We start from the raw sequence: 24,908 nt of genomic DNA, 5'->3' as shown, positions 1-24,908 counted from the left end.
AGGAGTATTTAAGGAAGATCATTTGATGATGTAAAATCTGGAAGGAAAGTTTACCAATGGGGAGGATAGAGTTTGAGTTGAAAATGTCTTCAGCGGTTAAAAAAAAGGAACACCTACCTAATCTATATGCTTTTTTTTTTTAAGTGATATATTTTACATTTTGAAATCACATGTCTTTGCTAGGTTGTTAATTCTATATAGGGAAGGGAGTTCTCCTAAAATTGCATTGTTCTAAGTGACTAATGAGATTAGTACAAAGCAGTGTTCTCAGTGTGGCCTAATAGCTTGCCCTGGGAAGAGTTATAAATATTTCCTGCCCCACCATAGACAGATCTCTTCTCTTGACCTCCTCTTAGTTCCCAAGGCCTTGTGGTGGAAAAACCCCAACAGACTTGGGAGTTTGGCTTCAAGGCCATTGTGACTTGTCTATTACAGAAAAGAGACAAGAAAAAAACATCACAGTCTCGTTTTGTCTGGAGCTTTGAATCAAAATTTTCTTACAAACTTTAGCTTGGTGAATTTAAATTAAAAAATGGACTCCTTTCTAAAATGCCCTTGAAGTGATTGGAGGGATATTGGAAAGGTGACTTGTAGTATGAAGGATTACAATGAATGTGGCTTAGGTTTTGTTGTCGAGACAGTGCAAAGCATGCTTGTTCTTCATTGAAGATGTGAAGATTGCTTAGGAAAAATAAAAACATAAGGAAGAGGGGAGAAGAAATTTCATTGATAAGTTATTTCATTAATTTTATTTTGGGCTTTTGGGGTTCATCCGGCTGTACTCAGGAGTTACTCCTGGCTCTGTGCTCGGGGCTTACTCCAGTTGGGCTTGGGGGACAATATGGGGTGCTAGGGATCGAACCTGGGTCAGCTACATGCAAGAAAAATGCCCTACCTGCTGTACTGTCTCTCTGGTCCCAATAGTAGCACTGTAGCACTGTCCTCCCATTGCTTATTAATTTGCTCAAGTGGGCACCAGTAATGTCTCCATTGTGAGACTTGTTACTGTTTTTGGCATATCAAATACTCCACGGGGAGCTTGTCAGGCTCTGCTGTGCAGGCAGGATACTCTTGGTAGCTTGCTGGGCTCTCTGAGAGGGATGGAGGAATCAAACTTGGGTCGGCTGCATACAAGGCAAATGCCCTACCCGCCGTGCTATTGCTCCAGCCTGATCCCAATAGTAATATATAATTTTAATGCATAGTTATATTTTGTGGCCGTAACCTCATTAGAAAGATTTGTGTTTTCTTAAGTGCATTTTGCTTTCCTATTGGCCTTACTCATCTCCTCTGCCTTTGGTTCTGTTTAGAAGGTCCAAAAGGCTTGGACACCCCTGATGAGTCCTGGAAGCGTAGGTATCAGCAGTAGTAACTGTTTCAGTCTACCAAGGGGAATTAAGAATGTGTAGGCAGTGAACCCCTTTCTAGTCTGAGATTTGGATAGGATTTCAGTTGCTAAGCAAAGCTGGACTTACTGGGCTGTACTTATTGGTTGATACTTCCAGGAATTGAAGACAAAATCACTTTGTCTTTTCGTAACTTGCCAAAAGGCAGTTAGAGGAAAGTCGAAACTCTAGCGACCCTGGAATTTGGGTGTTTTCTGTCCAAGTCCATTAGATTTGCTCTGGTAGAGATTGCTAAGCTCCATGTAATACAAGTGCTTAACTTTGCTTAGGGATGGCTTAACTTTGGGGAGTTGTGGTATTAGTCACGAGTAGGTTAGGTGAGTTCTGATTGTTTATGACTCAGCGCAAAACTGTCCCTGGGAAAGAGTTTTGCAGAGGTTGGGCTGTGAGATTTTCACGCATAAAATTGTCACCCCTAGCTGCCTTTGTCCACGGATCGCCTCAGGACTATACCCAGCATTTTAGATGCTAACATCTGATGATATTTGAAAGTCTTACATAATCCGTCGTCACCTTGCCTTGAATCACTGGCCACACTCCAGCTCCCTCCTGGGATTCTTCCTCATCACTTCAACCCTTCGCTTGCTGCTTGTGTTGGCTTCTGTTCCCGAGTCATGCCTTCATGTGACATCAGCTGCTCTTGCCTCCTCTCTCTGCTGGTGACTGCTCCTGGCTTGTGCCCTGGGGACCGTAAAGTGCCTGAGATTGAGCCCGGGCTTCCCGCATGCAGTCAGTGCCTGTTCCCCAGCCCTCGGCACTGTCTCCTGTCCCCTGTGCTGGAACCTGGTTCTGAGTTGGCTGTATGCAATGGGATTTAGTGAGTCACCGAAGCCAGGGAAATCCTCAGACCTTCATCTTCTGTAGGTCATGACCCCCACAGGTTTTACCCATATATGCTAGGACTCCTCTTTCTCTAGTCCAGAACTTTTCGTTGACACCTTCCTACTTAACAGTCCATGAATATTCCATAGATGGCTCGAGGTCTGCGTGTCTTCTGCCCGTCTCTTTCTATAATGCCATTTACCTGCTTCCTGTGGTGACCCTTAGCACCCATGTCATGTCTCTCACCCTGCCACTGCCCATCTGGTTACTTTCCAGATCACATTGGCTCTGTCTCTGAAATGCCTCAGTTTAGCACGTTTGTCTTTGTGTATGTTGCCTATGCTCTGTGGTCGGCTCATTTTCCTCTGACCTGGGCTGCCTGTCTGTAGTCTGTTTCCCCGGCTGGTCCATTTTCATCTGTCTCCATTTTTTCATACCTCCGGACTTTCGTGCACAGGACTAGGGTTCTCTGGGTCCTCCTCCTTTTCTTTACTCACCCTGGTCCGTGCCCCAGACTTCCTGAGGTCTGTGCTGTTTAGCCTCACCCATGTCTCAGCATCTCTCAGCCTTTGCTGCTTCATTCCAAAGACCATTACTGGGGAAATTTCAGGAGATCATCCCGCCTTGCAACAATGCCATCCTAGTCTCTCGTCTTACTACCAGACAATGATCGGGCCTCAGCCCCCACCCCTCTTCCCCAGGGTGCCCAGGCTGTCCAGCGAGGCACACAGTCAAGGCCCTAGGGCATCCCATTCTGCCAGCACACTTGGCATGGCCCCAATACTCATTGTGCAGTGGACAATTTTCATGGACTCTAGATTTAGATTCTTTATGTGCTGACGACCTTCAGGAGCTTTGTAGGTAATATTTGGCTGTGAACATCTTCATCTTTTTCACGCAGAATGGCGACTTTTATACCATGTGCAGCTTCATTTGCTTTTTTAACTTGAAAACAAATGCCTCTTTGGTACTTGCTCATGCTAGACACCCCCACTCTCTTTCCCAGCCCCGTTCGGAGGGTCTTTCATGACTAGCTTGGGCACGCTCATGTCCCAGCAGGTGCTCCCGGGTTTCTCTTGGTGTGCGTGATCTTCACAGAATAAGGAGAAGGGGACTTGAGTGTGGAGAGGGCTAGAGACTTGCTAAAATCACCCCATTGGGCCAGGCACAGTCAGGGCAGCCGCATCCTTCTGAGTTTGAGACCTGGTGCAGGGAAATTCCATTTGCTCTGGCTGTTGGCAGTGCCAGAGTTGGAAGATCGATGTTATGATTTGTGTCAGCTGTCCATCGCCTCCAAATCCCAGAAAAAGTGGACCGTTTTCTCTCTGAGTTGGTGGGGTAACTTTCTTCTCTGGTGATTAGAAAGTTCATGGGCTTGTACTTGAACCAGCTTCATGGAGATAGTTTTATACATATGTGTAATTTTCAGTGCCTCATGTATCACGGTTTCAAATTATATCACAGAAGTAATTTATGGCCTAGAAGAAAGCTGGAGGGAAGGAAGACCCTGGAAATTTCCAGCCATATAAAAATATTTCAGCTGTATCCATTTCATTTGGGGTTTGCAAAGATCTAGGCTGTTTTCTGGGCAGGGGACGTGCTGCGCTAGTGGCCACCTCCTTGCAGGAGCCTGTGATAGCTCACTGCTATTCCCTGAGGAAATGGCTGATTTATAACAGGTTCCTTTTGTTGTACTTCAGTCTTACAGGGCACGTTTGCTTGCCCTGGGATTGATTTATCATCATGTGAAAAATGTGTTCATTCCTAGAAATGAAAGATGGAAAAGGCCCACCAGGGGCCTCCCATGATTGTCGGAACTTGCCCACGGATGTGCTTTGTCCCACTACAGTGACTCAAGTGGCGGGTGCCCTCCCACGCAGCTTTGTTCTATTGTCTGCCACTTCTTGTCATTGTGACTGGTCTCATTCAGACTCTCGCACCCAGAGTGAGGAGAGGAAGAGAAAAGTTTCAATGTGCTGTTTGGGCAATGAACAAAAATAAGTAGACTTGGGAATAAAAGGGGATTCAGGGTTGCTTTTGGTGAGACTGTCTAAACTTTCCTAGACAGATGGTTTTCTTTTATTAGTATCAGTGGTCTCTATGGTGGGGTGTTGGGTTATGTTTGTTTGTTTATTGGTCACACCTGGTGGTGCTCAGGGCTTATTCCTGGCTCAATGTTCAGCGATTACTCCTGGCAGGGATCGTATGGGGTGCCAGGGATCAAACCTGGACTGGCAGTATGTAAGACAAACACCGTACCAATGTACTATTGCTCTCACCCCACGGCAGTTTCAAAGTTCCTGTGACATGGTTTTAATCTGGGCTCTGGATTTTCGAGGAGAATGAAATTCTCTTTCTCTCCTTTGCCCACTTTGCTTCCTCCTGGCTATCTTTCCCCCTTCCTGTTTTCCCCTTTTTCTCTCTGTTCAATTGAATTCTCTCTCTCCCAACCTGACCCCAAAGACCAGTGGTTATTGGGTGACCTGCCAGTCCCCCAAAGCTGGCTGCTCATCCTCCTAGCAGATTTTGGGCAGCTGGACAGTGTTCTGTTCTGTCCTCTAAAGACTGAAGTGTGACAGTGGTGTGAATTCATTATGTGGAGCAAGGGGAATAGTTTAGTTTTTGAATCTTTCATTCCTCCACTAGTGAAAATCAAAGTGGTTATTGTTCACGTTCTATGTTCTTGAATAGTAACTTTTGTGTCTTTTAATTCCTGCTTTAAAAAGCTTTTTCTCCGTGAAACCAAGTAGCTTTGTAAAGGTTTTTAACAGGACACCATTGAGTTTCATGATAGAAAAGTTGTCATAAACCATGGGTGATCAGAGTATTGTCTGAGGGGTGTGGGTAAGGCATATTCACGGGACCAGGAGGCAGCCCTCATGATGGGCACCAGAGCCATAGGCAGCTACATGTATGGATTAAGTTCTTCTATCCTTTACATCAGGATAGCTGTGATTATTGGCGGATGCCTGGGTGGGGGCAGGTGTGTCAGAAAGAGAATGTAGCTCCTTATACTCACCTGTGAGGGTCAGAAAGCTGTTTGAGTGAACATAGGATCTAAGGCACCTGCCTTCTCCACCATCTGGTTTCTTTAACATTGTTGGCCGTGTTGGCAAAATCCATCCTGTGCTCTAGCCTGTTTTTATTTATTTTTTTAATTTTGGTTTTGGGGCCACATCTGCCATGCTCAGGGTTAAAATCTGTTCTAAGTATATAAAGGGGGGGAATTTGTTGACCGCTTTCTCTTTTGTTAGTTTGAAGGTATGTATAAGAATGAAGCCGTAAGCCAACAACTTCATGTTTTGCGAAAAGAAGTGAAGCAGTTACAAGCCGAAGCTGCTAAGCCACCATCTCTTCATGTTGTGGAAGCTGCTGTGCACGCAGAAAACTTGATCACGTAAGTATCACATAAGTGTTAGGGGGCCCTACTCTTCCTGACTGTCGGTCAAGGGCGCTCCAATTCTCCCCCCCCCCCCAGTATGGGAGTCTGCCACTGAGCCTCTGGGTCTAGTCTGGCCTGTTGGTATAAATAAAGTTTTATTGGAACACAGCCATGCCCTTTGACTTACTGCCCTAGACTACGTTAATGCTGAGGTGACAGAACCGTTGTGGAAGTAACAATTTATGGTCCCCAGCACATAAAATACTCGCTCTCTGGCTCTTTACATAATACATTTCTGACTCCTCAATCACAGGATGATGCATGCCATTGAAATTCACTCACGGAGGGATTTTGTGCTAAAGTATTGATCGCAGTGCTGTTTACCAGGGAAGTTGTCCTTGTCAGCTTCGATTAATGATTGGAATTCTCAGCAGAATGCCTCACAGGAGTTCGGGTGCTCAGCTTGCAGGGACCACTTGCCTCGGACTCTTGTGGCTTCTTCTGGCAACTTCTGGCTCACTGTCTTTTTTTCCCCCAAAGCCATCAGGTCTTTACCTGGGTCAGCGGTCAGTACGTCCAGCGTTGTACTTTAAGGTGACTCCTCTGCTGAGGCCAGTAGCAGATTCCCCCAGTACCTTAGGGAAGTGGTTTGCCGGCACTTTGAGTCCTTCGGTGGGTTGGATTGGGGAACCAGATCTGGAGGGAGAACAGTGGAGGTTAGCCAAAAAAGTTTGAGAATTAAGAGAGAGAGTTTTGTTCTAGAGTCTTACTCTCTACACGAATCTTTTTTCCTCATCCAAAGTCAGAGTTTGACATTTTAAAGTTTAGAGAAATAAGTATTCTTATTTTTAAAAATATGTACAAGAGGGTGGGATGTATAGATAGGAGTTAAGGCACTATGACCAACCCTTTTTGATCCCTGGGACTGCATATGGTCCCCAGCTAGCATGAAGTGTCACTCAGCAGAGAGCCAAGAGGGCCCTCTGAGCACAGCCAGCTGTGGCCCCATTATCCCCCCCCCCCCCAATAAATTAAAGCATGTATAATATATACATGAAACTAAGTTACAAAGTATGAATTGCATATAAAATAAGAACATTTTATAAAGGAGAAGAGTATGAAATTAGTTTTGTTAGACCGCTGATTCTTTCTGGACGACATGCTGTAGATGAAAAATAAATTGTTGGTTCAGGGTGGAAGCTCTATATCCCATGAAACATTTCTTTCATTTGTTATTCCTGGCTCTGCATTCAGTGATCACTCCTGGCAGGGCTCAGGGGTCCATATGGGATGCTGAGATGGAACCCACACCTTACCCTTTGTGCTGTTGCTCCAGCTATTATGAAATATTTCTAATGTTACCAGTGTAGGGGACCCTGAGGACTGTTTGGAATGAATGTTGCCTCATAGGAATGGATGTTGCTTTGTAGAAATGAACTGTGAGAGTCTCGGCAAAATCTCTGTGTGCTTTGGGGCAACCGATGGTTTTACCTGTTTCCCCACAGGGCTCTTGTGAATACCTACAAGCTGCAGCCCAGCCCCGGCGTCCAGAAGGTGGGCATCAGCCTCTTCTTTACTGTCGTGGATTACGTTGGCGAGGAGACCCAGCGGCACCCACCCACCAGGCAGTTCTTTACATCCTGCATTGAGATCTTGGGCCAGGTGAGCCGAGGCCTGTTTCGGGCCTTTTTCTCTAGGGGTCCAGGCAATGCCCTCACTCGAAACTGCTGTGGCTGATGTCAGATTACTGGTGAAGGTGCAGAACTTGGCCTACAGCTATAGCCTCTGGAATTGTTGACTCCTCAAAATGGTGGTGAGAGCACTTGGTACAGGACTTGGCTTCTCATACAAGAGCTGCAAAATTATTCCTACTGGGAAATCTCTGGGTGTTAATAGTCGTACCACCGAAGCTTGTTATTAATTGTGAGATTCTTCCTGGTTCATTGCTTTTATCCCCCAAGTGACTCTTGTCACTGATACCATTTCTACATGAACGGAAACTGACTGGGAAGGTGGCCCAGCCATTGAACCTTGCATTTTTGATGCCTCGGGTTGGTCCCTGGCACCTCAAAGGGAAAGGAAGAAAAAGATGAAGATGTAGACCCTGAGCCTCAGAGCATCCCTGTGGCCGGGGGAAGATAGTTAGTGAGTGCTGGGGCTGCCCCCTGCCTTCCGCCTTGGCTCCTCTTCCCCACCCCCACCCCCACCCCCACCCCCGCGGTCTCTGCTCCTGGCTCTCAATCACCAGCTCTTCATCTGTCTTGCTGATATATGTTCCACAAGAGGGGAAAGCCACATGTTGGAAATTTTGTAAACTCCCCTTTACTGTCTCCTCTCACCCATATGCGGTGAGGCTGAGGAGGAGACAGTAAAATAGATTTTTTTTGTTGATACTGTTGTTTTGGGGCCCATACCTGGCTGTGTTCAGGGTTTACTCCTGGGTCTGTGCTCAGGGATCTCTCATGATGGGCTTGGGGTGGGGTTCACCTATCTGGTGCTGGGGTGAGAACCTGGATTGGTCGCATGCCCGGCAAACTGTTTACCCACTATAATATTGCTCTGGCTCCCTAAAAGTTTTGAAAGTTTTTTACTGCTTGTAAAATTGATGTATGCTTATTATAAATAATATACCACAGAAAGTTTAAAGAAGACTGATGGGTCTAGAGTGATAGTACAGCAGGTAGGGCATTTGCCTTGCATGCGTCCTACTTGGGTTCAGTCCCCTGAATCTCATATGGTTCCCCGATCACTTGCCAGGAGTAACCCCTGAGCATTGCCAGGTAAGACCCTCACCTAAAAAATCCAGAAAAAAGAAAAGAAAAAAACTGTCATAACAGTGAGCACCTGGAGTTGGTTGTCTCTTGGCAGCATCATTGCAGTTTATCTCGCCAGTGTGTGTTCTAGTACATGTTTGTGTGTATATATAGATCACACCTCATTCCTGCAATTAGTTGCATAAATAATCAGAGAAAAGGCACACTGAAACCCAAGAGCAGGGCATTGTGTCACTTGCGATTTTTAATTCTAACTTATCTCCTAGACATTATTCCATGTTAATAAAGATGTCCTTAGTATAATCTTTAGAATTGGAGCACTGTAGAGCAAATGCATATGAGTACATGTACTATCCTGTATCGCAGTGCATGAAACCAGTGTCTTGGGGGTGGTGGTTTAGGTAGTTTGTGTTTAGGTATAGTGTGTGAGGATGCCAAGGCTGAGTGAGATACCAATTCTCACACGTCTTGGTGAGCTTGCTGAGCTGTTTTCCCGACAGTTCTTTCTGAGAACCATGCTCGCTTGTCTCCGAGATTACTGTTGGGTCTGTGTACCCTCAGTGCCTTCTGGGAAGACTGTTCCTGTGTACAGAGCTGCAGCAGGGCTAAATTGGAATTTAAAATGTGTTGTGATTTTTCTACTTTGTCACTCTACTTTATGTTAAATTTGCCTTATAGAGGGCAAATTTTTGTAGTGGTGGCAGGGACCAAATCCAGGCTCATCGTGTGTAAATGTTAGCTTTTTAAAAATACGTCTATATATGTATATACATATACATACATATAAGTCTATATATATATGATATATATATATATTTAAGTCTATCATTTAAGTCTATCAAGAGAACTCCCAGAATGACCACCAACTGGGAACTCTTTGGTACTATTGCGGCAACATGGGAAGATGCCATTGTTGACAACATTGACGAGGAATACGATCGACTGGTTCAGCACCTCCATGAATGTGCGAGGAACGCCAAGAGAGAGATAGCCACAAAAAGTCGCCTATCTTCGAAAACTCTTGAGCTAATTCGCCAGCGTGGTTTGGCACATGCCTCAGGCAACCGCAAGCTAACGTCCGAGCTTGCAAAGCAGTGCAGAGATGCGATCAAGGAAGACCTCAAAGAGAGAAGAGCAGAAGTACTGGTAGATGCGGCAGAAGCCGGGAAAAGTATTCGTAACGCCCGCCTGTCCTTCGCCAACTATAAGACCAAGATGACTGCCCTCCGACGTCCTGATGGATCCATCACATCCTCCAGAACGGCAATGGAGAAGATTATCCATGACTTCTACTCAAATCTCTTCGATAGCCATGTCCACTTGCCGACATACCAAATTCCACAGGATGGGTATGTCGTTCCCAATGTTCTCCCTTCTGAAATCCGACACGCCATTTCATCGGTAAAGAAACAAACAGCACCCGGCCCAGACAAGGTCAGACCTGAGCACCTGAAGAACCTGCCGTCAGTACTCATCAATACACTGGCTCGGCTCTTCACTCGCTACCTGTCTGAATGCAAGGTTCCGTCCCAATGGAAAACCAGCAGGACCGTACTACTGTTCAAGAAGGGAGACATCCATGACATTGGCAACTATCGCCCGATCTGCCTATTGTCTGTCATCTACAAGTTGTTCACTCGAGTCATCCTAAATAGGATTGGCAGAACACTAGATGAAGGACAACCATGCGAGCAAGCAGAGTTCTGCAAAGGATTCAGCACCATCGACCATATCCACACGATAACCAAGCTCATTGAGGTTTCTCGGGAGTTCAAGATGCCGCTCTGCTTAACGTTCATTGATTTAAAGAAGGCCTTTGATTCTGTTGAGACGGAAGCGGTCATTGAAGCCCTAGCCAATCAGGGCATTCAAGCCCAATACATCAGGATCCTCCGTGAGCTGTATTGCGGATTCACTACCAGGATCTCACCATTCTACAAAGAAGTGATCGTTGATGTCAAGAGAGGGGTGCAGCAGGGTGATACCATTTCACTGAAACTCTTCAGTGCCACCCTCGAGAACATCATGCGACGACTGGAATGGGAAGGAATGGGAGTGAAGATAGATGGTCGGCAACTACACCACCTCCGCTTTGCTGATGACATTGTTTTAATAACACCAAACATCAGCCAAGCGGCACAAATGCTGGCCGACTTTGACCGTGAGTGTGGAAAGGTAGGACTACAGCTGAATCTCACGAAGACAATGTTTATGAGAAACAGCCTCGTTCCTGACGCCCCATTTGCTCTCAATGGAACGACCATCTCCGAATGCAACAGCTATGTGTACCTAGGTCGAAAAATCAGTCAACATGACAAATGACCTGGCACCCGAACTGCGCAGGAGGAAGAGAGCGGCTTGGAACGCCTTCAAGAACGTCGAAGAAATAGCTAAGAGGACGAAGAACCTCCGGCTCCGGGCACATCTCTTTGATTCCACTGTTCTTCCTGCATTAACATATGCCTCAGAGACCTGGGCCCTACGCAAACAAGATGAGAACACTATTCAGGTCTCCCAAAGAAGAATAGAAAGAGCTATGCTTGGAATATCACGTTTCACTCAAATGAGAGAACGAATCCGGAGTTCTGACATCCGTCGACGATCAAGGATCAGGGATGCTGTCTCATTTGCCAAGGTGTCGAAAATCAGATGGGCTGGTCACATAATGAGATTTAAAGATGACCGTTGGACTAGAGCTGTTACTGATTGGATTCCACGGGATGTCAAGAGACCGCGTGGCCGCCCACCTACCAGATGGTCAGACTTCTTCGTCAAGATCATGAACGATCGGTTTGAGGCCCTTCATGTTCCCAGAGCGAACAGATGCCATTGGGCTACACTAACACGCGACAGGGACAAATGGAGACGTTACTGGCGCCCATTCGAGCAAATCGACGACTAACGGGAAGTTAAGTGATTAAGTGATTAAGTCTATCATTCTTGCCCTTGACCATCTGCATCTGTAGCCAAACTTAGAAAAGCCTTCCTGACTTAGAGATATATTTAAATATTTACTATATTCTAGTGCATTTAAACATTGGAACCAGGTAAAACAAGGTGATATTATTCTGATTGTTATTAATTATGCAAGGTTGCCTTCTAAATGTATTAAAGTGGTACATCTCCACAAAGTCTATAATAGAGTTTTGTCTCTATCTCCTCCTCCTCTCTGTTTTTAATTTCTTTTTCTTGATTCTTCTTCCCACAACTCGAGGTTCTCAGGGCTTACTCCTGACTCGTTGCTCAGGCATCACTCCTGGCAGGGCTCTCAGGATCAGACGTGCTGGAGGTGGAACCTGGGTCAGTCACGTGCAGGCAGGCATCGTACCCATTGTACTGTCTCTCCAGCCCAAGTTTTGTTTTCTTTGGAGGATACAGAACCACTTTGGGTGCTTAGTAATTACAGGAGTTACACTGCACATTTCTGTATTCAGATTATTTTAGAATTTTAATTTTAAATCATAATCACAAATTAATAAAAAATTAATTTTGGGCTAGAGCGATAGCACAGCGGTAGGGCATTTGCCTTACAAACAGCCAACATGGCCAACCCGAGTTCGATTCCTCCGCCCCTCCCGGAGAGCCCAGCAAGCTACCGAGAGTATCTCGCCCGTACAGCAAAGTCTGGCAAGCTACCCGTGACGTTTTCAATATGCCAAACACAGTAACAACAAGTCTCACGATGGAGACTTTTTTACTGGGCCTGCTCAAGCAATTCTGGGAATGTGGTTCAATGATAGAGCCTTGCATTTGTGAGATCCTTGACACCACAAGATAATTTTTTTTCTCATATGCTTAACTCAGAATTGCCTATGTTTTGGACACTTGCTTTGTCCAAATAATAGATTGCCTGTAAGATTGTTGTTGTTGTTGTTTTGAGGCTACACTCCCAGTGCTCAGGGCTTACTCCTGGCTCTGTACAGGAATCACTCCTGGCAGGCACAGGGGTTGATACGAGATGCCAGGATCAAACCCGGGTTCACCTCCTGCAGTAATACCATGGGTAGGGCACCTGCGGTATTACTTCTCCAGCCCTGATCTGTAAGTTTTAACATCACCTTAAGTTTCTCTTGTTTTGCTTCTTTTGGTGATTTGATATTTTCATTTAAAGAAAAACATTCTGTTTGCCTGATCTCACGCCCCTTCACACCCTATTGCTTAAATCAGTGTCTGTGAAGGAAGATCTGCCGGTGACATCTTCCTGTCTCACTTCTTGCCAGGTGTTCATCAGTTGCACAAAGTCCGAGTGTCAAAAGGTGCTCCAGACCATCCTGAAGAACAGAAGGCTCTGCTCTCTGCTCTCCCCATTCTTCACTCCTAACGCTGCCCCCGCCCAGTTCATCCAACTATACGAGAAGGTGGTGGCGTTCCTAAGTGAGGACAATAGTGATGTGATTTTCATGCTGCTGACCAAGGTGAGGGGGCTGACGTCCCGCTGTTCTCCCTGGCACAGAGCGTGAGCGTTTCTTCTCAGTCCTTAGAACTGTGAGGTGCTCCAGGGTCTGTTTCTGGGGGCACTGTTGACCGGCAGAACCCTGCCCCCACCTTTGGTCTGAGCGTCAGGCAGCTTAGTCCCCCAGCTTACTCTCGAGGGGCAGTTGGTTGTGTCATGGTGGGCCACTGTACTCCGCAAAGTGAAAGGATGTGACTCCTTTTGAAAACTTTGTAGTATATATATTTTTAAAGATAATAGAAATTGAGTACATTCTTCTTTTGCATGTAGACTGAATTCATGTTTGATGAATGCCCAAATTGTGTTTGATGAATGAGTTGCAATATGTCAAAGCCTCTCATGTTTAGGATAAGCCATATCAAAGCAAATTGCCTTTGTTCTACCGTAGAGTTGAATATTAACTCGACCAAAGCAATGAATTTACTTAACCACTTGGGAATTTCAAAGCCGTAGCTCTTTTACCTTCCATTGTTTTTCTCTGACATCTATAAATCATAAGCCTGGGCATATTGTAGGGCTTTGAATCTGATCTCAGTCTATACTGGGTAAGAACATTTTGTGTTGGTCTCCGCCTGCTGATATCACAATGGGATTTTACTATGATTGCAAGAACTTTAGCAGTTAACTAAAAAACTAAGAGGAACCTGAGAATAAAAAGGAGGGGTATTATGAAACTTGGAAATTATACCACATAGCTGGGCTACAGTGAATTTGTGAGGAGAGAGGGGGAGAAGTTCGAGTTTGGGTCCCAACACCCCTAGCTTTTGTTGATGCTGGGGTGTATGGGTCCAGGGCATCTCCTTTTTATTAATGAATTCAAATCCTATGAGCAGGGATTTAAACAGAGGGAGAAAGACAAAGAAGGAAAAAGGAGAGAGACAGGATCCAACTGGGCAGTTATTAACTGAAGCAGAACCCTTGAGAGGAGAGGAAGGGCGGTGTGGGGCAGGGCCCGGCGTTTACCTGGCCCTGTGGCCAGCCTGTTTCTGAGTTCCCTGCGCACTCTGTGGTGCATGCCGCGGTGTCACGTTTGAGTGAGATACTTGCATCACCCAAGAAAACCAACTCAGAGAGCTTTTGCAGTGCTGTGTTTTATAGTTTATAGTGCTGTGCTTTATAGTCACAGTGCTGTGCTTTATAGTTTACAGTGTTGTGTTTTATAGTTCACAGTGCTGTGTTTTATACTTTGCAGTGCTATGCTTTATAGTTTTGTAGTGCTCTGCTTTATAGTTTGTAGTGCTGTACTTTATGGTTGGGCATTCTGGATGTTTATTGCAACCCTGACTCCTTCATTTTTGATTTTGGACTGCTCCTGGTGATGCCTGTGGTTTTAATCCCTGCTCAGTGCGAGGAGGACCACATGGTGGCGGGTGCCTTGCAGGCTTTCCCTGCCCTCAGCCCTCTGAGCTGATCCCGGCTGACCCAGTGCTGCTGTTTTCTTAACCAAGACGACCCTGGCTAGAGGCACAGAAATGGGCCCATCAGGTAGAGACGATTCTGCAGATTAGCTGCTTGTTGGTGGTGCCGTGCGTGGGGAAGGACAACTGTCAGCATCAGTCCTTGTCTCCGGGAAAGGCTGAGGACAGCCACGCCTGCACCCCAGAGAGAGATTGGGGGGAGGCACCGACCCACCAAGAGTGAAGCACCATGGTTCTTGTATTTCATTTCGATCTCAAATGCCATGGAAACTTGGGCTTTTCGCTGAGGCGGGAGGTGCCCTTGGGGAGGCACAGCCTGCCGCTCCTCATGCAGTGAGGCTGCGTCTGCTTCATTTTCAGTTCGATCTTAAGCAGTGGCTGCACAGCATGAAGCCTCCGCTGTCAGATCGCACCAGGCTCCTGGAGTCCATTCATCTGGCCCTGACTGCCTGGGGCCTCGAACCTGAGGACGACATTCTGATGCCCTTTAACCTGTTCTGCAAACACTGGACTTACCTCCTCCTCTACCAGTTCCCTGACCAGTACAGCGACATCCTCCGGCTACTGATGCAAAGTGAGTATCTTTTCCCTTATGACTTTTCATCACTCTGCAGGTTCCAGATGACAAGCTCTGTTCTCCAGATGTCATCCCGACATGCACACGTGATTTCAGGCTGCAGGAGTTTAGTCTCACAGATCTTTGTCCCCAGTGCTCAATGAGTAATCTGCTTAAAAGGTCGCTCTGTACATAGTTACTATCACTTACTCCCTGGATGTTAGAGTGGGCCCTGATCGGCTGCGTGGGTGTTAGTCTCTGGAGCTGGAGTCCACACACCTCCTCATTGCCCCTCTCTGCAGCATAGGAGCCGGGGGAGGAGAAGGGGCCACTTCCTCTGCAGGTTTTCTCAGGGAGGGAATTGCCCCTTGGTGATATGTTTCATATGCCAGGTGGCATCTCTGTACTGCCAACTAGTGGGTACATTTTGGGTCCCCCCCCAAAATTATTTGACTTTGGGTTTTTGCAAAGGCATCTTATCTTGTGTAGTGATAGTCCTGTATTTCTATACGCCAAGGGAAAGAGCACTAAGAGCACTGCCACCCCCAACCTTCCCATCCTCTCTGTCCCTGTCCCCCCATCTCCCCGGGTCGTCCCGTTCTCATCGTTCGTCCCCTCTCCCACTCCCACCCCACTTTGCAGCTTTCTGTGGCAGGCTTAGAGATTACAGGAGGATTAAAAGCTGTGGCCTTTCTTACTTTGTTTTATTTATGTTTTCTTTTCAGGCTTACTTTTGCTAGTCAGGAATTTTATCACAATTTGATAAATGAGATCATATTTACTTCTTCCTGGCACCCCCGGCAAGCTTCATACTGTTTATAGATGTAATGGAAAACTAAATTCACTTGATGCCAGGTCTTGAGTCACATAGTAGAAGACATTTGGGGAATAAGCGAATGACTTGGTGCTTGCACCGTCTGCCCAGTGCCGGCCTTTCTGGCAGTTGCGCGAGTTGTCCATCTTGGATGCTCAGTTCATTTTTTGTTCTAACTCCTACATTTGATCACGGGACACCTTGGAGCTTTGTCGGAGCCTGGCATCTTTCTGTATGGGCAGCTGTTGCCCCGCCCAGAGTAGCAGTGTCCTCCTGCCCAGGAGAAGTCATTAGTTCAAGGCGTCCTGGTAATCCACCTGTGTCCAAGGCCATGCCCCCTGCCTCTCGGTCCCCCTGCCCTGCTCCTGCGGGCACCATTTGGCTCCAGAGCCCCACCTTTACTCCTCTACTCCTTGTTCCCAGTCACCCTGCATGAACCCATGGGCTACATGACTGTCCCAGGTGAGCACTACTTGCTCCCCCCACCACTCCGCATCCCAGAACCCCTGATTTATAGCTGAGTTCCAGCCCTCTGTCCTGAATCTAGGTCCTGGGGCCCCTGACCCCTTAGTCCCTCACCCTCCGGAAAGGGCAGCTTCCCTCATTGCCTTCCCCTTAGCCTTGGTTCCTGGCTTTGACCTCACATGCCTCTGATATTCCTGTCCTTGGTCACTGGGAGCGAAGTTCCAGCAGTGAGGGACGGGCAGAAGGGGGCCTCAACCCTGCTGTGGACACTGCCTGCCATCTCCCAGGCCTGCTCTCAACCTCTTCTTTGGGCCGTCTGTCTAGGGCTGCCTGTTGAGTCTGGGGGTGGACTCCCCTCCCTGCTCCCATCTCAGGCCATGTGTCTCTGCTCGCGCCCAGCAGCGCTGGCAGCAAGAGTAAAAGGCAGCGTCCAGGTTCTCCTTTTTGGACTTGGTTTCCAGCACTTGGTCCTTTGGAAGGTGCATGTGTTCTTGGACTCAAGACGAAACTGTGCAAGAGCCTGACTTGGAGGCTGGAGCAATAGCACAGTGGGTAGGGCGTTTGCCTTGCATGAGGCTGACCTGGGTTCGATTCCCAGCATCTCATACAGTTCCCCCCGAGCACCGCCAGGACTAATCCTTGAGTGCAGAGCCAGGAGTAACCCCTGTGCATCGCCAGGTTTGACCCAAATGCAAGCAAGCAAACAAACAAACAAACAAAATATCCAAGAGTCTGACTGCCGTCCTCTGTCTATGTCTCTCAGGCTCCGCTGAGCAGCTGCTGAGCCCCGAGTGCTGGAAAGCCACGCTGAGAGCCCTGGGCTGCTGCACCCCGGACTGCCACCAGGGGGCAGCTGTTGCAGAGAGCTCCATGCGCCCAAGTTTCCCAAATGCTCTTTTGTCTGACAAGCAGGTGAGTGGTTTGGGGTTCTGGTTTGATTTTTCTGTGCACTCACCCCTACCTCCACCCATAACTCATTTCCTTTAACTTGCCCCTCCCCTCCTCTCTCCTCACTTCCTTCCCTTTCCACAGCCCCTTCCTCCCTTCCTTCCTTTCTTTCTCTGTTTTTGGGTCACACCTGGCAGTGCTCAGGGTTTACTCCTGGCTCTGCAGTCAGGGATCACTCCTGGCAGGGCTCAGCTGATCACATGGGGTGCTGGGGATTGGACCCAAGTTGTCTGCATGCAAGGCAGGCACCCTGCCCACTGTATTGTCACTCCAGCCCCTCTTATTGCGGTTTTTAAAAAATTGAATTACTGTGAATCACAGAGTTATAAAGGTACTGGTGATTGAGTTTTGGGTCCACTCCCCTCCACCAGTGTCCTCTGTGGCAGGCACGTTTCCCCTCCCCCATTGTCCTGTGTTCCCTTCCCTAACTTTTTTTTTTTTGGCTTTTTTTGAGTCACACCCAGTGATACTCAGGGGTTCCTCCTGGCTCTGCACTCAGGAATTACTTCTGGTGGTGCTGGGGGTACCATATGGGATACTGGGAATCGAACTTGGTTTAGCCACGTGCAAGGCAAACGCCCTACCCACTGTGCTGTCGCTCCAGCCCCTCTCTTCCCTAACTTATCCTCCGCCCCTGCCCCAGTAGCTTCCTACTGAAACCCAGGTCTCCCGCTGGTCTTCGTTTCTGTTGCCATCACAGCCCCTCTTTTTCTTTCTTAAACAGTTGGAACACCTTCACAATTTCTGTTTTATTTTATTTATTTATTTATTTATTTTTTGCTTTTTGGGTCACACCCCGCGATGCTCAGGGGTTACTCCTGGCTCATGCACTCAGGAATTGCTCCTGGCGGTGCTCGGGAGACCATATGGGATGCTGGGAATCGAACCTGTGTTGACCATGTTGGCTGCGTGCAAGGCAAATGCCCTACCCGCTGTGCTATCGCTCCAGCCCCGACAATTTCTGTTTTAAAACCCGCTTTTTGTGTGTGCATTGTGCTTTGCCAGGCCCCCTGAGCCCAGATCTCCTATCTCTCACCCCTCAGAGTCATTGTTGCCCACCCCAAGCAGCAGCGGCCCAGCACCTGCAACACCTTCCCTCCCATATGGCCATGTCTCTCTGCTTCGCGCCCCGGTCGGGTTTCCATGCTGAGCCCACAGAGCGCTACTGCAGGGTGGGATGTGGAAGGGCACCCAATGAGCTGGCCTGTGAAAGACAGGCTCGGCCGCTCTGGAAACTTGATGGAAAGCTACCGGTTCACCGTTCAGATGCCAGATACCTTTGCGTCACTAGAGCAAGCCCTCCTCGCCGCCGCTGACAGCATTGGCACACCAGTGGGTACTCCCTGATCAGTCCCTGACTGACCCTTCTCCCCAGGTGATGGAGACGATACAGTGGCTCTCAGACTTCTTCTATAAGCTTCGGTTATCCACACTGGACTTCAAAAGCTTCGGGTTATTTTCCAAGTGGAGCCCATATATGGCTGATGTGAAGACGCTCCTGGGCTACCTGGTGAAAAGGCTGCTTGACTCAGAAATGGCCAGCTTGGCCCAGGACCCGTCCGCCGACAGCAAAGCAGGTAGAGCGTGAGGTTTGCGAAGGAGTGCGGTGCCCATGGCCTCCCACTTGGGAGGTCTTGAATGGACACGTTGGTGGATTTTAAAATATCGCAGCTGAAACTGTGGCTGAGGTAGCCATGGGGGATGTGCAGGACAGCGTGAACCCGTGTGTTATCCTGGTATTACTGACACGGAGGGCACTTGCTCTAGCTTGTCTCTGCCCCTCCCTTGTAGGGTGGGTACAGAGAGAGCGCTTCTACCACCAGCGCTTGCTTCTTCATGTTCACCTTGCTTCAGGAGGAGTTCTGAATATTTAAGCATTTAACTTTTTTTGTTGCTGTTTGTTGTTTTAAATGGTGGCATAAGGCACTTGTCTCACAAGCATGAGGCCCTGTGTTCAGTTCCCAGCAGCACACACGCACTCACGCGCGTGCACTTGGTGCACACACACAAGCAGGCGCATAGTAGAAAATGACTCGTGACACTGGCTCGCAATAGAAATACTTCACATCCAATGGATCCATTGCAGGAAGTGAAAGCACGAGCCTGTCATCTACATTCAGTGTGCCGCTTGGGCATCCACACGGGCCCCTGGGTTTGCAGTTGATAAGGTTCCCATATGGGGTCATCAGTGATGCTGGTGAAGGCTGAGTAGGTTTCTGTCTCTCAAGCTGTCGCTTTGTTTCAGTGCTAAGGTACCTGCATTCGGTGATCATCCAGCTTTTTAAGCCATGGATCCTGGTTTTGGAGGACAATGATAGGTAAATACTTTTCCCCCCGAGCTATTCAGATTCCACAAAAATCTATAAAGATTGGATGGTGTTTGAATACACATGGTGCTTTCCCAGATCTAAGTTTTAGTGTAGAGCCCGCCTTTTTAGAAGATCTTTTTTTTTTTTAAAACACAGTTTCTGTTTGTGGAGCTATTAGTGTGCATAATTGAAGTGATTATGCTTTTATTTTGAAGCAGAGCTGGGCACTCATTTCCAGTTTTCTACAAAGTTGAATTAGTCATGGGACTTAATTTCAGAGAAAGAATTGTTGCCCTCCTGAATTTGTTCTTGATAATACTACACAACACAAAGCTACTTTGATGTTATTTAATTAATTTTGTTAATTTTTGGCAGCTAACCTGGTTTTTCACATTACTGGGTGGGAATTGCTTTTTAAAATGGATTGTAATTAGAAGAAAGCACCAGTGCTAACTAACTAAAGAGCTAACTCCTGAGAGTGACGAATCTGTCCTCTCTCTATCACTCCCCAACACATTCAGGCAGAAGCTGGGGATGTGTGGGGAGTTTTGTGAAGGGTGACAAGGTAGAGCCTGCCATAGAGGAGATGTTTTCCCGGTGAGAAGTTCCTCAGCTGCAAAGGGTCAGGGAGGAATGTGACTTGCTTGAGTCTACTCCAGGGAGGACCTGGAGGAATCAATCTGACCTTCTCCCCTCTTCCTTTGCAGCAACCAGCGGCTCTACCCCTGGCTGGAGAGCGATGCTGTCGTAGCCACAGGCCTTGTGCAGCTGCTGGCTGATTGTGTGGACGCCTTGCACCAGGGCTTCAAAGGTAAGATGGCCTCAGTCTTGACGCTTTTGGGTCTCCACTCAGCCCTGAAGTCCCGCAGCTCCCAGGCCTCTGCTTGCATTTTACTGGGAGCTCCAGGGTCACTCTGGGTGGGTGGTGCCTCCCTCCCACACCTTGGGCTCATTCCTGTCTCCGGTCTTTTGTGCTTCTGGTCTTGCTTCCCATCTGCTCACTCTCTCCAGCCTCATGGAACCAGCTTCCAAAAAACAACTCATCGAAATTTCCATTTCGATTTCTGGGAGTGAATTGGTTTTCCAGAGCTGCTCTGATCTTCGTTTGTGGACCGCATCTGGCGGTGCTTAGGGTTCACTCCTGGTTGTGCGTAGGGGCCAGGGACTGGACTTGGGCCTCCTGCATGCAAAGCCTGCATTCCACTTTGACCTGCCTCCCAGCCACACTTTCATCGTTCTTGTAACATCCTATTTCTCTCTCTGGTTTGCTTTGATTTCTGGAGATGGTGTAACCTGTTCCATGCTGTCCGTCCTGCCCCCATAGCTGGCATTCCCATCAGGGCTGGGGGCTCACACAGCCTGGTTCTTAGAGGTGGCGTCCATGTGCATGCACGTGTGTGTGTCTATGCTTGGACCTTCCCAGAAGACCCGGATAAGTGAGTATCTCCAGCAAAGAGCCATGTACTTGCTGGACTCTGGACTCTTGGCTTTCTCCCATATGTCCGATGTGTGAGATCAAGTCCATGCTTGCTCACAGCCAGGCTCGGCCTCCCCAGAGGTCTCTCCCCTGCAGACGCAGCCCCAACTAGGCAGACCAGGATTGTTTTCCCTCATCTCTGCCCTTTTGTGAGGGAAGTTTGGCACTTCTCCTGCAACATAGATGCCTACTGCCCCGGCCCCCGAATCTTTGCTGTCCTGTTCTCCCTTTGCCCAGGTGCTCGTGTTTTCTTCTCTGTCCGTCCCAAGCCTTGTGTTATCCAGGACTAGTCTAGTGCATCTTGGAGGTCACTCTGTGTCAGCCTGATGCCAGCACCTTTCCTGTGTCCTGATTTAGACAGGTGCTGCCCTTTCCCCCCATGTCAAATGCTCAGTGAGGGCTGTGACAACCTCCAGTTTCCGGGAGCAGGACTGAGGTGTGCTCTGGGCCTGGTGCTCTCAGACCATGTTTGGAGTCAGCAGCCCCATCTGGTTGCTGCTCATGCTTTGTTTCCCTGGGGAAAACCTGGGAAATCTGCGAGACTTTAAATGAAAACTGCCCTGATGTTGCCCTTAGCTTTTGTGGACAGTAAGGGAAGGACGCGTGGGAAGGTGATGCTGAGGGACTCTGGGAGGGAGAGCAAGTCTAGGTGGAATCAGGAAATGACACTTGAGTCTAGTTGGGCAGTGTGTGGGGTTAAATTTGCTCCCTGGGGAATCTTCTCTGAATTGTCTGAATACCTCCAGAGTGTCAGAGGAGTACTTCTGTCATGAGCATGCGGAGGACCATGGGCTACAAGGATGCAGGGAGTTGGGTGGGTTTGTGAGAGCCCCTTTGAGTGTAAAAGCTAGATAGAGATTTTGAAGAAAAACTGAGCACCCCTGGCTCACTCCCATTCACCAGTTACCCCAGTGATTTAGCAGAATTTTGTGCTGCTGCTGCTCCTCCTCCTCCTTGTGCTCAGGGCTTACTCACTGCTTTGCTCAGGGCACCATCTGTGATGCTAGGCATCAAATTTGGGCTGGCCTTTTGTATGACATGACAAGCACTTAGTCCCCTGTCACTGTCACTGTCCTCCCGTCATTCATCAGTTTGCTCGAGTGGACCCAGTAACATTGTGAGACTTTTTGTTACTGTTTTGGGCATATTGAATATGTCACGGGTAACTTGCCAGCATTTGCCATGGTGGCGAGATACTCTTGGTAGCAGAGGAATCGAAGGTGGAGGAATTGAACTTGGGTTGGCCATGTTGGCCGTGTTCAAGGTAAACGCCCTACCCGCTGTGCTGTTGCTCTAGCCCAGCCTAGTCCCTTCTTCTTCTTCTTCGTTTTTTTTTGGGGGGGGGGGGCGTCACATCCAGCGATGCTCAGGGGTTACTCCTGGCTTTGCACTCAGGAATTACTCCTGGCGGTGCTTGGGGACCATATGCCATGTGGGATGCTGGGAATCGAACCCGGTTGGACGCGTGCAAGGCAAACACCCTACTCCCTATACTATTGCTCCAGCCCTCCCTCTATTATTCTTTTTTTGGGGGGAGGGGCATAAAGAGCATTTAATTTCCCTTGAACCTGTTATACTTAGAAGCTGAGTTGAGAGATGGAGAGATAATATAGCAAATAGGGTACTTGCCCTGCACGCGGCTGACCTGGGTTTATTCCCAGCCATCTCATTTGGTCTGAAGTTGGCTTTATTAATATTAGAAGTCAATTTTAACTATTTCAATGGTTAAATTCAAATATTTGCTAAGCAAATAGTGCACACTGCATACTTTTCTTGACCATGGTAACATTTTATTTTATTTAAAGTTTTAATGATATGTAAACCAGCTGGCAGATGGCAAAGTTCTGTGTTCTATAAATGTTTGTATCACTTGTATCACTTATACATAGATTTACTCGAGCAGGCGCCAGTAACGTCTCCATTCATCCCTGTCGTGTGCTAGTCCCCCTGTTATTCTTAGGCTGCCATCCTTTTATATGTTTCTGGCACACGAACCCCTTTGAAACTGGGTCAGTATTGAGAAACAGATTTTAGCCCCTGAATGCAAGTTGGCTGTTCCGTGTTAGTTTTGTTTCTGTTTCTTCCTGGGTGAACCAAAAAATTACTTGCTTTGCTTTTTCTTTGCCGTTTCAGACAAGCTGCTGCCAGGGGATGAAGGTGTTCTCCGGCTTCACCTGCTGCATTACTGTGAGGCGTGCACCGCGCCCCAGATGCCAGAGTTCACGCTCTATGCCTTCCACAGTGCATACCGCAAGCTCCCATGGCAGGACCTGCACCCGGACCCCCTGCTCATGGAGGCCTTCTTCAAGGTACGCCCCCCCCCCCCCCCCCCCATACACGCTTTGTCCCCACCTGCTGCCAGGCCATGGCCTCTTGCTGTGGTTCTTGGCCTGGGCTTGGGGCACACTATGTGTTCCCATTGGATTGTGGCCATGTCCACATTCTGTGTGGCCTCTTGACCTCACAGAATGCACTTGATTGTATTTGCAGACCAGGAATCCATCACAGAACCCATCTTTCAAACCCAGAGAACCGTCCTGTGTGTAAAACGGCAGGAAGCCCTAGTCAGCAGCAAGATCAGGGGGATCAGCGCCTTGTTCAGTGGCTCTAGTGGGCTCAGTCTTGGTGTTTCTGGAAACGCATGTTTTTTTTTTTTTTTTTTTTTTTTTTTTGTGGCTCACTGTCGTGTGAACTCCCTGTTGTTAAGTATTCTATTAAAGTCAAATGCAAATTGGCCAGAACCCAAGCCATGTGCTTCTTTAAGTGGTTAGGCAGGGAGATAATTAGACCGTCGAAGACTGGAGTACAGGGTAACAACACACAAGGCATCATAACTCAGTAAAGACTGGAAATGAGCTGGAAAGGGGCAGAGTTGTGTGTCTTTGCAGTGGAAGCAGTTAGGGTATGGAGCGCATGCATGCCAATCCAGCAGCTTTGAGCTTTGAGTCAGGGTTGTACTGTAATTTGAAAGCTCATGGGAGAGTGAGCTCTGAGCACTGAGCCCCATGTCACCCTGCACCGGTGCCCTAAACTAATGAACCTCCTGGGCATCTTGCCTTTAGTGGTTATTTCCCATTTGGGCCCAGAGCCATTTGTTCGTCTGTGTCTACTCTTCATGCCACTTCTGTCACTGAGACCATGTAGGGGCCTTTGTTCCTAGGGACCCCCAGTCCTCTGGACCCTGAGGGGAGGCGTGGCTATCCGAGCTAAGCTGTGAGTAAGCCAAGGACTCCAGTCTTAGGTGCTTGGATATGAAGGACTTTTTAGTAGGGTCAGCACAAGACAGGCCCTAAGTAGGACTTTGTCACCATAGTGGATGCAGAAGAGAGGTGGGTCTGCAGAGCCGGACTGCAGTATCCATGTGAGCAGGAGACGTGGCTGTGAGGGTGCCTGGCTGACCAGAGATAGATGAAGCTGGCTGGTCCATGAGCCTTTTAGCTCTGTCTCCTGTCATCATGAGGCAGGTATTCTCATGGGGCCAAAGTCCAAAGGAAGACTAAGAGGCATTTTCTAAAAGGGGAGCAAGCAGGTCATGGGCGTCCTACAAATACCATGGTGATAGGACATGAAACAACGTCAGATTCTGTTGATGGTGGTTTTCAAACAGAGCAGAGCCTTTAACTTTTGATGATTTTACTTTTCCTGAAGTAGGTAGTTTCATTTAGGAGATTTGAGAGGGAGGGAGTTAAGTAACACGTTGAGTGGGGGGCGTGTAGATGATCCCAGAAAGGAAAACTCGAAGGGGTAGAGCTTTCTCATCTTTCTCTCTGTGAAGGGGGCTCCCAAGAAGGGGGGGGGGGGGTGTTCTGGGACCTGTCTAGACCAGAGAGCTCACAGTAGGGATCTTCTCAGGCCAGCAAGGCTGGATGCCATCAGGCCATCCCCCATAGTGCTAGGGTCAAACTCTCACAGCTACATACATCGTGACTTGTGAGCTGTCTCTCCAACCCTGAACTTTTACTTCTAGAGGAAAATTGTACCTTGATCTATTTTAACAGACTTAAGATAATGAGCATTAACTTTGACATTGTTAGCTTTATAACAGTTTGGTCATCTTCTATATCCCTGTGTTTATTTTACATGG

At 47.9% G+C, this 24,908-nt stretch overlaps 1 protein-coding gene across 2 annotated transcripts in view; it reads left to right on the top strand.

Annotated features, from left to right (window-relative positions):
- Positions 1-24,908, top strand: part of EPG5 (ectopic P-granules 5 autophagy tethering factor) — a 96,551-nt gene that overhangs the window by 53,866 nt on the left and 17,777 nt on the right. The window contains exons 28-36 of one of the 2 annotated variants that reach the window (XM_056137985.1): positions 5,483-5,625; positions 7,116-7,272; positions 12,605-12,799; positions 14,616-14,829; positions 16,854-17,002; positions 18,414-18,615; positions 19,284-19,356; positions 20,058-20,158; positions 22,958-23,133. In XM_056137985.1, the coding sequence (XP_055993960.1) occupies positions 5,483-5,625; positions 7,116-7,272; positions 12,605-12,799; positions 14,616-14,829; positions 16,854-17,002; positions 18,414-18,615; positions 19,284-19,356; positions 20,058-20,158; positions 22,958-23,133 (1,410 nt within the window). Of the gene's footprint in view, positions 1-5,482; positions 5,626-7,115; positions 7,273-12,604; positions 12,800-14,615; positions 14,830-16,853; positions 17,003-18,413; positions 18,616-19,283; positions 19,357-20,054; positions 20,159-22,957; positions 23,134-24,908 lie in introns of both variants that reach the window. The other variant, XM_056137984.1, reaches the window with a different exon arrangement.

Source organism: Sorex fumeus, unplaced genomic scaffold (genome assembly GCF_029834395.1).
Source record: "Sorex fumeus unplaced genomic scaffold, SorFum_2.1 ptg000128l, whole genome shotgun sequence".
NCBI classification, from domain to species: Eukaryota; Metazoa; Chordata; class Mammalia; order Eulipotyphla; family Soricidae; genus Sorex; species Sorex fumeus.
The sequence above is the reverse complement of the archived record's forward strand: the minus strand, read 5'-3'. Positions and strand labels throughout refer to the sequence as shown.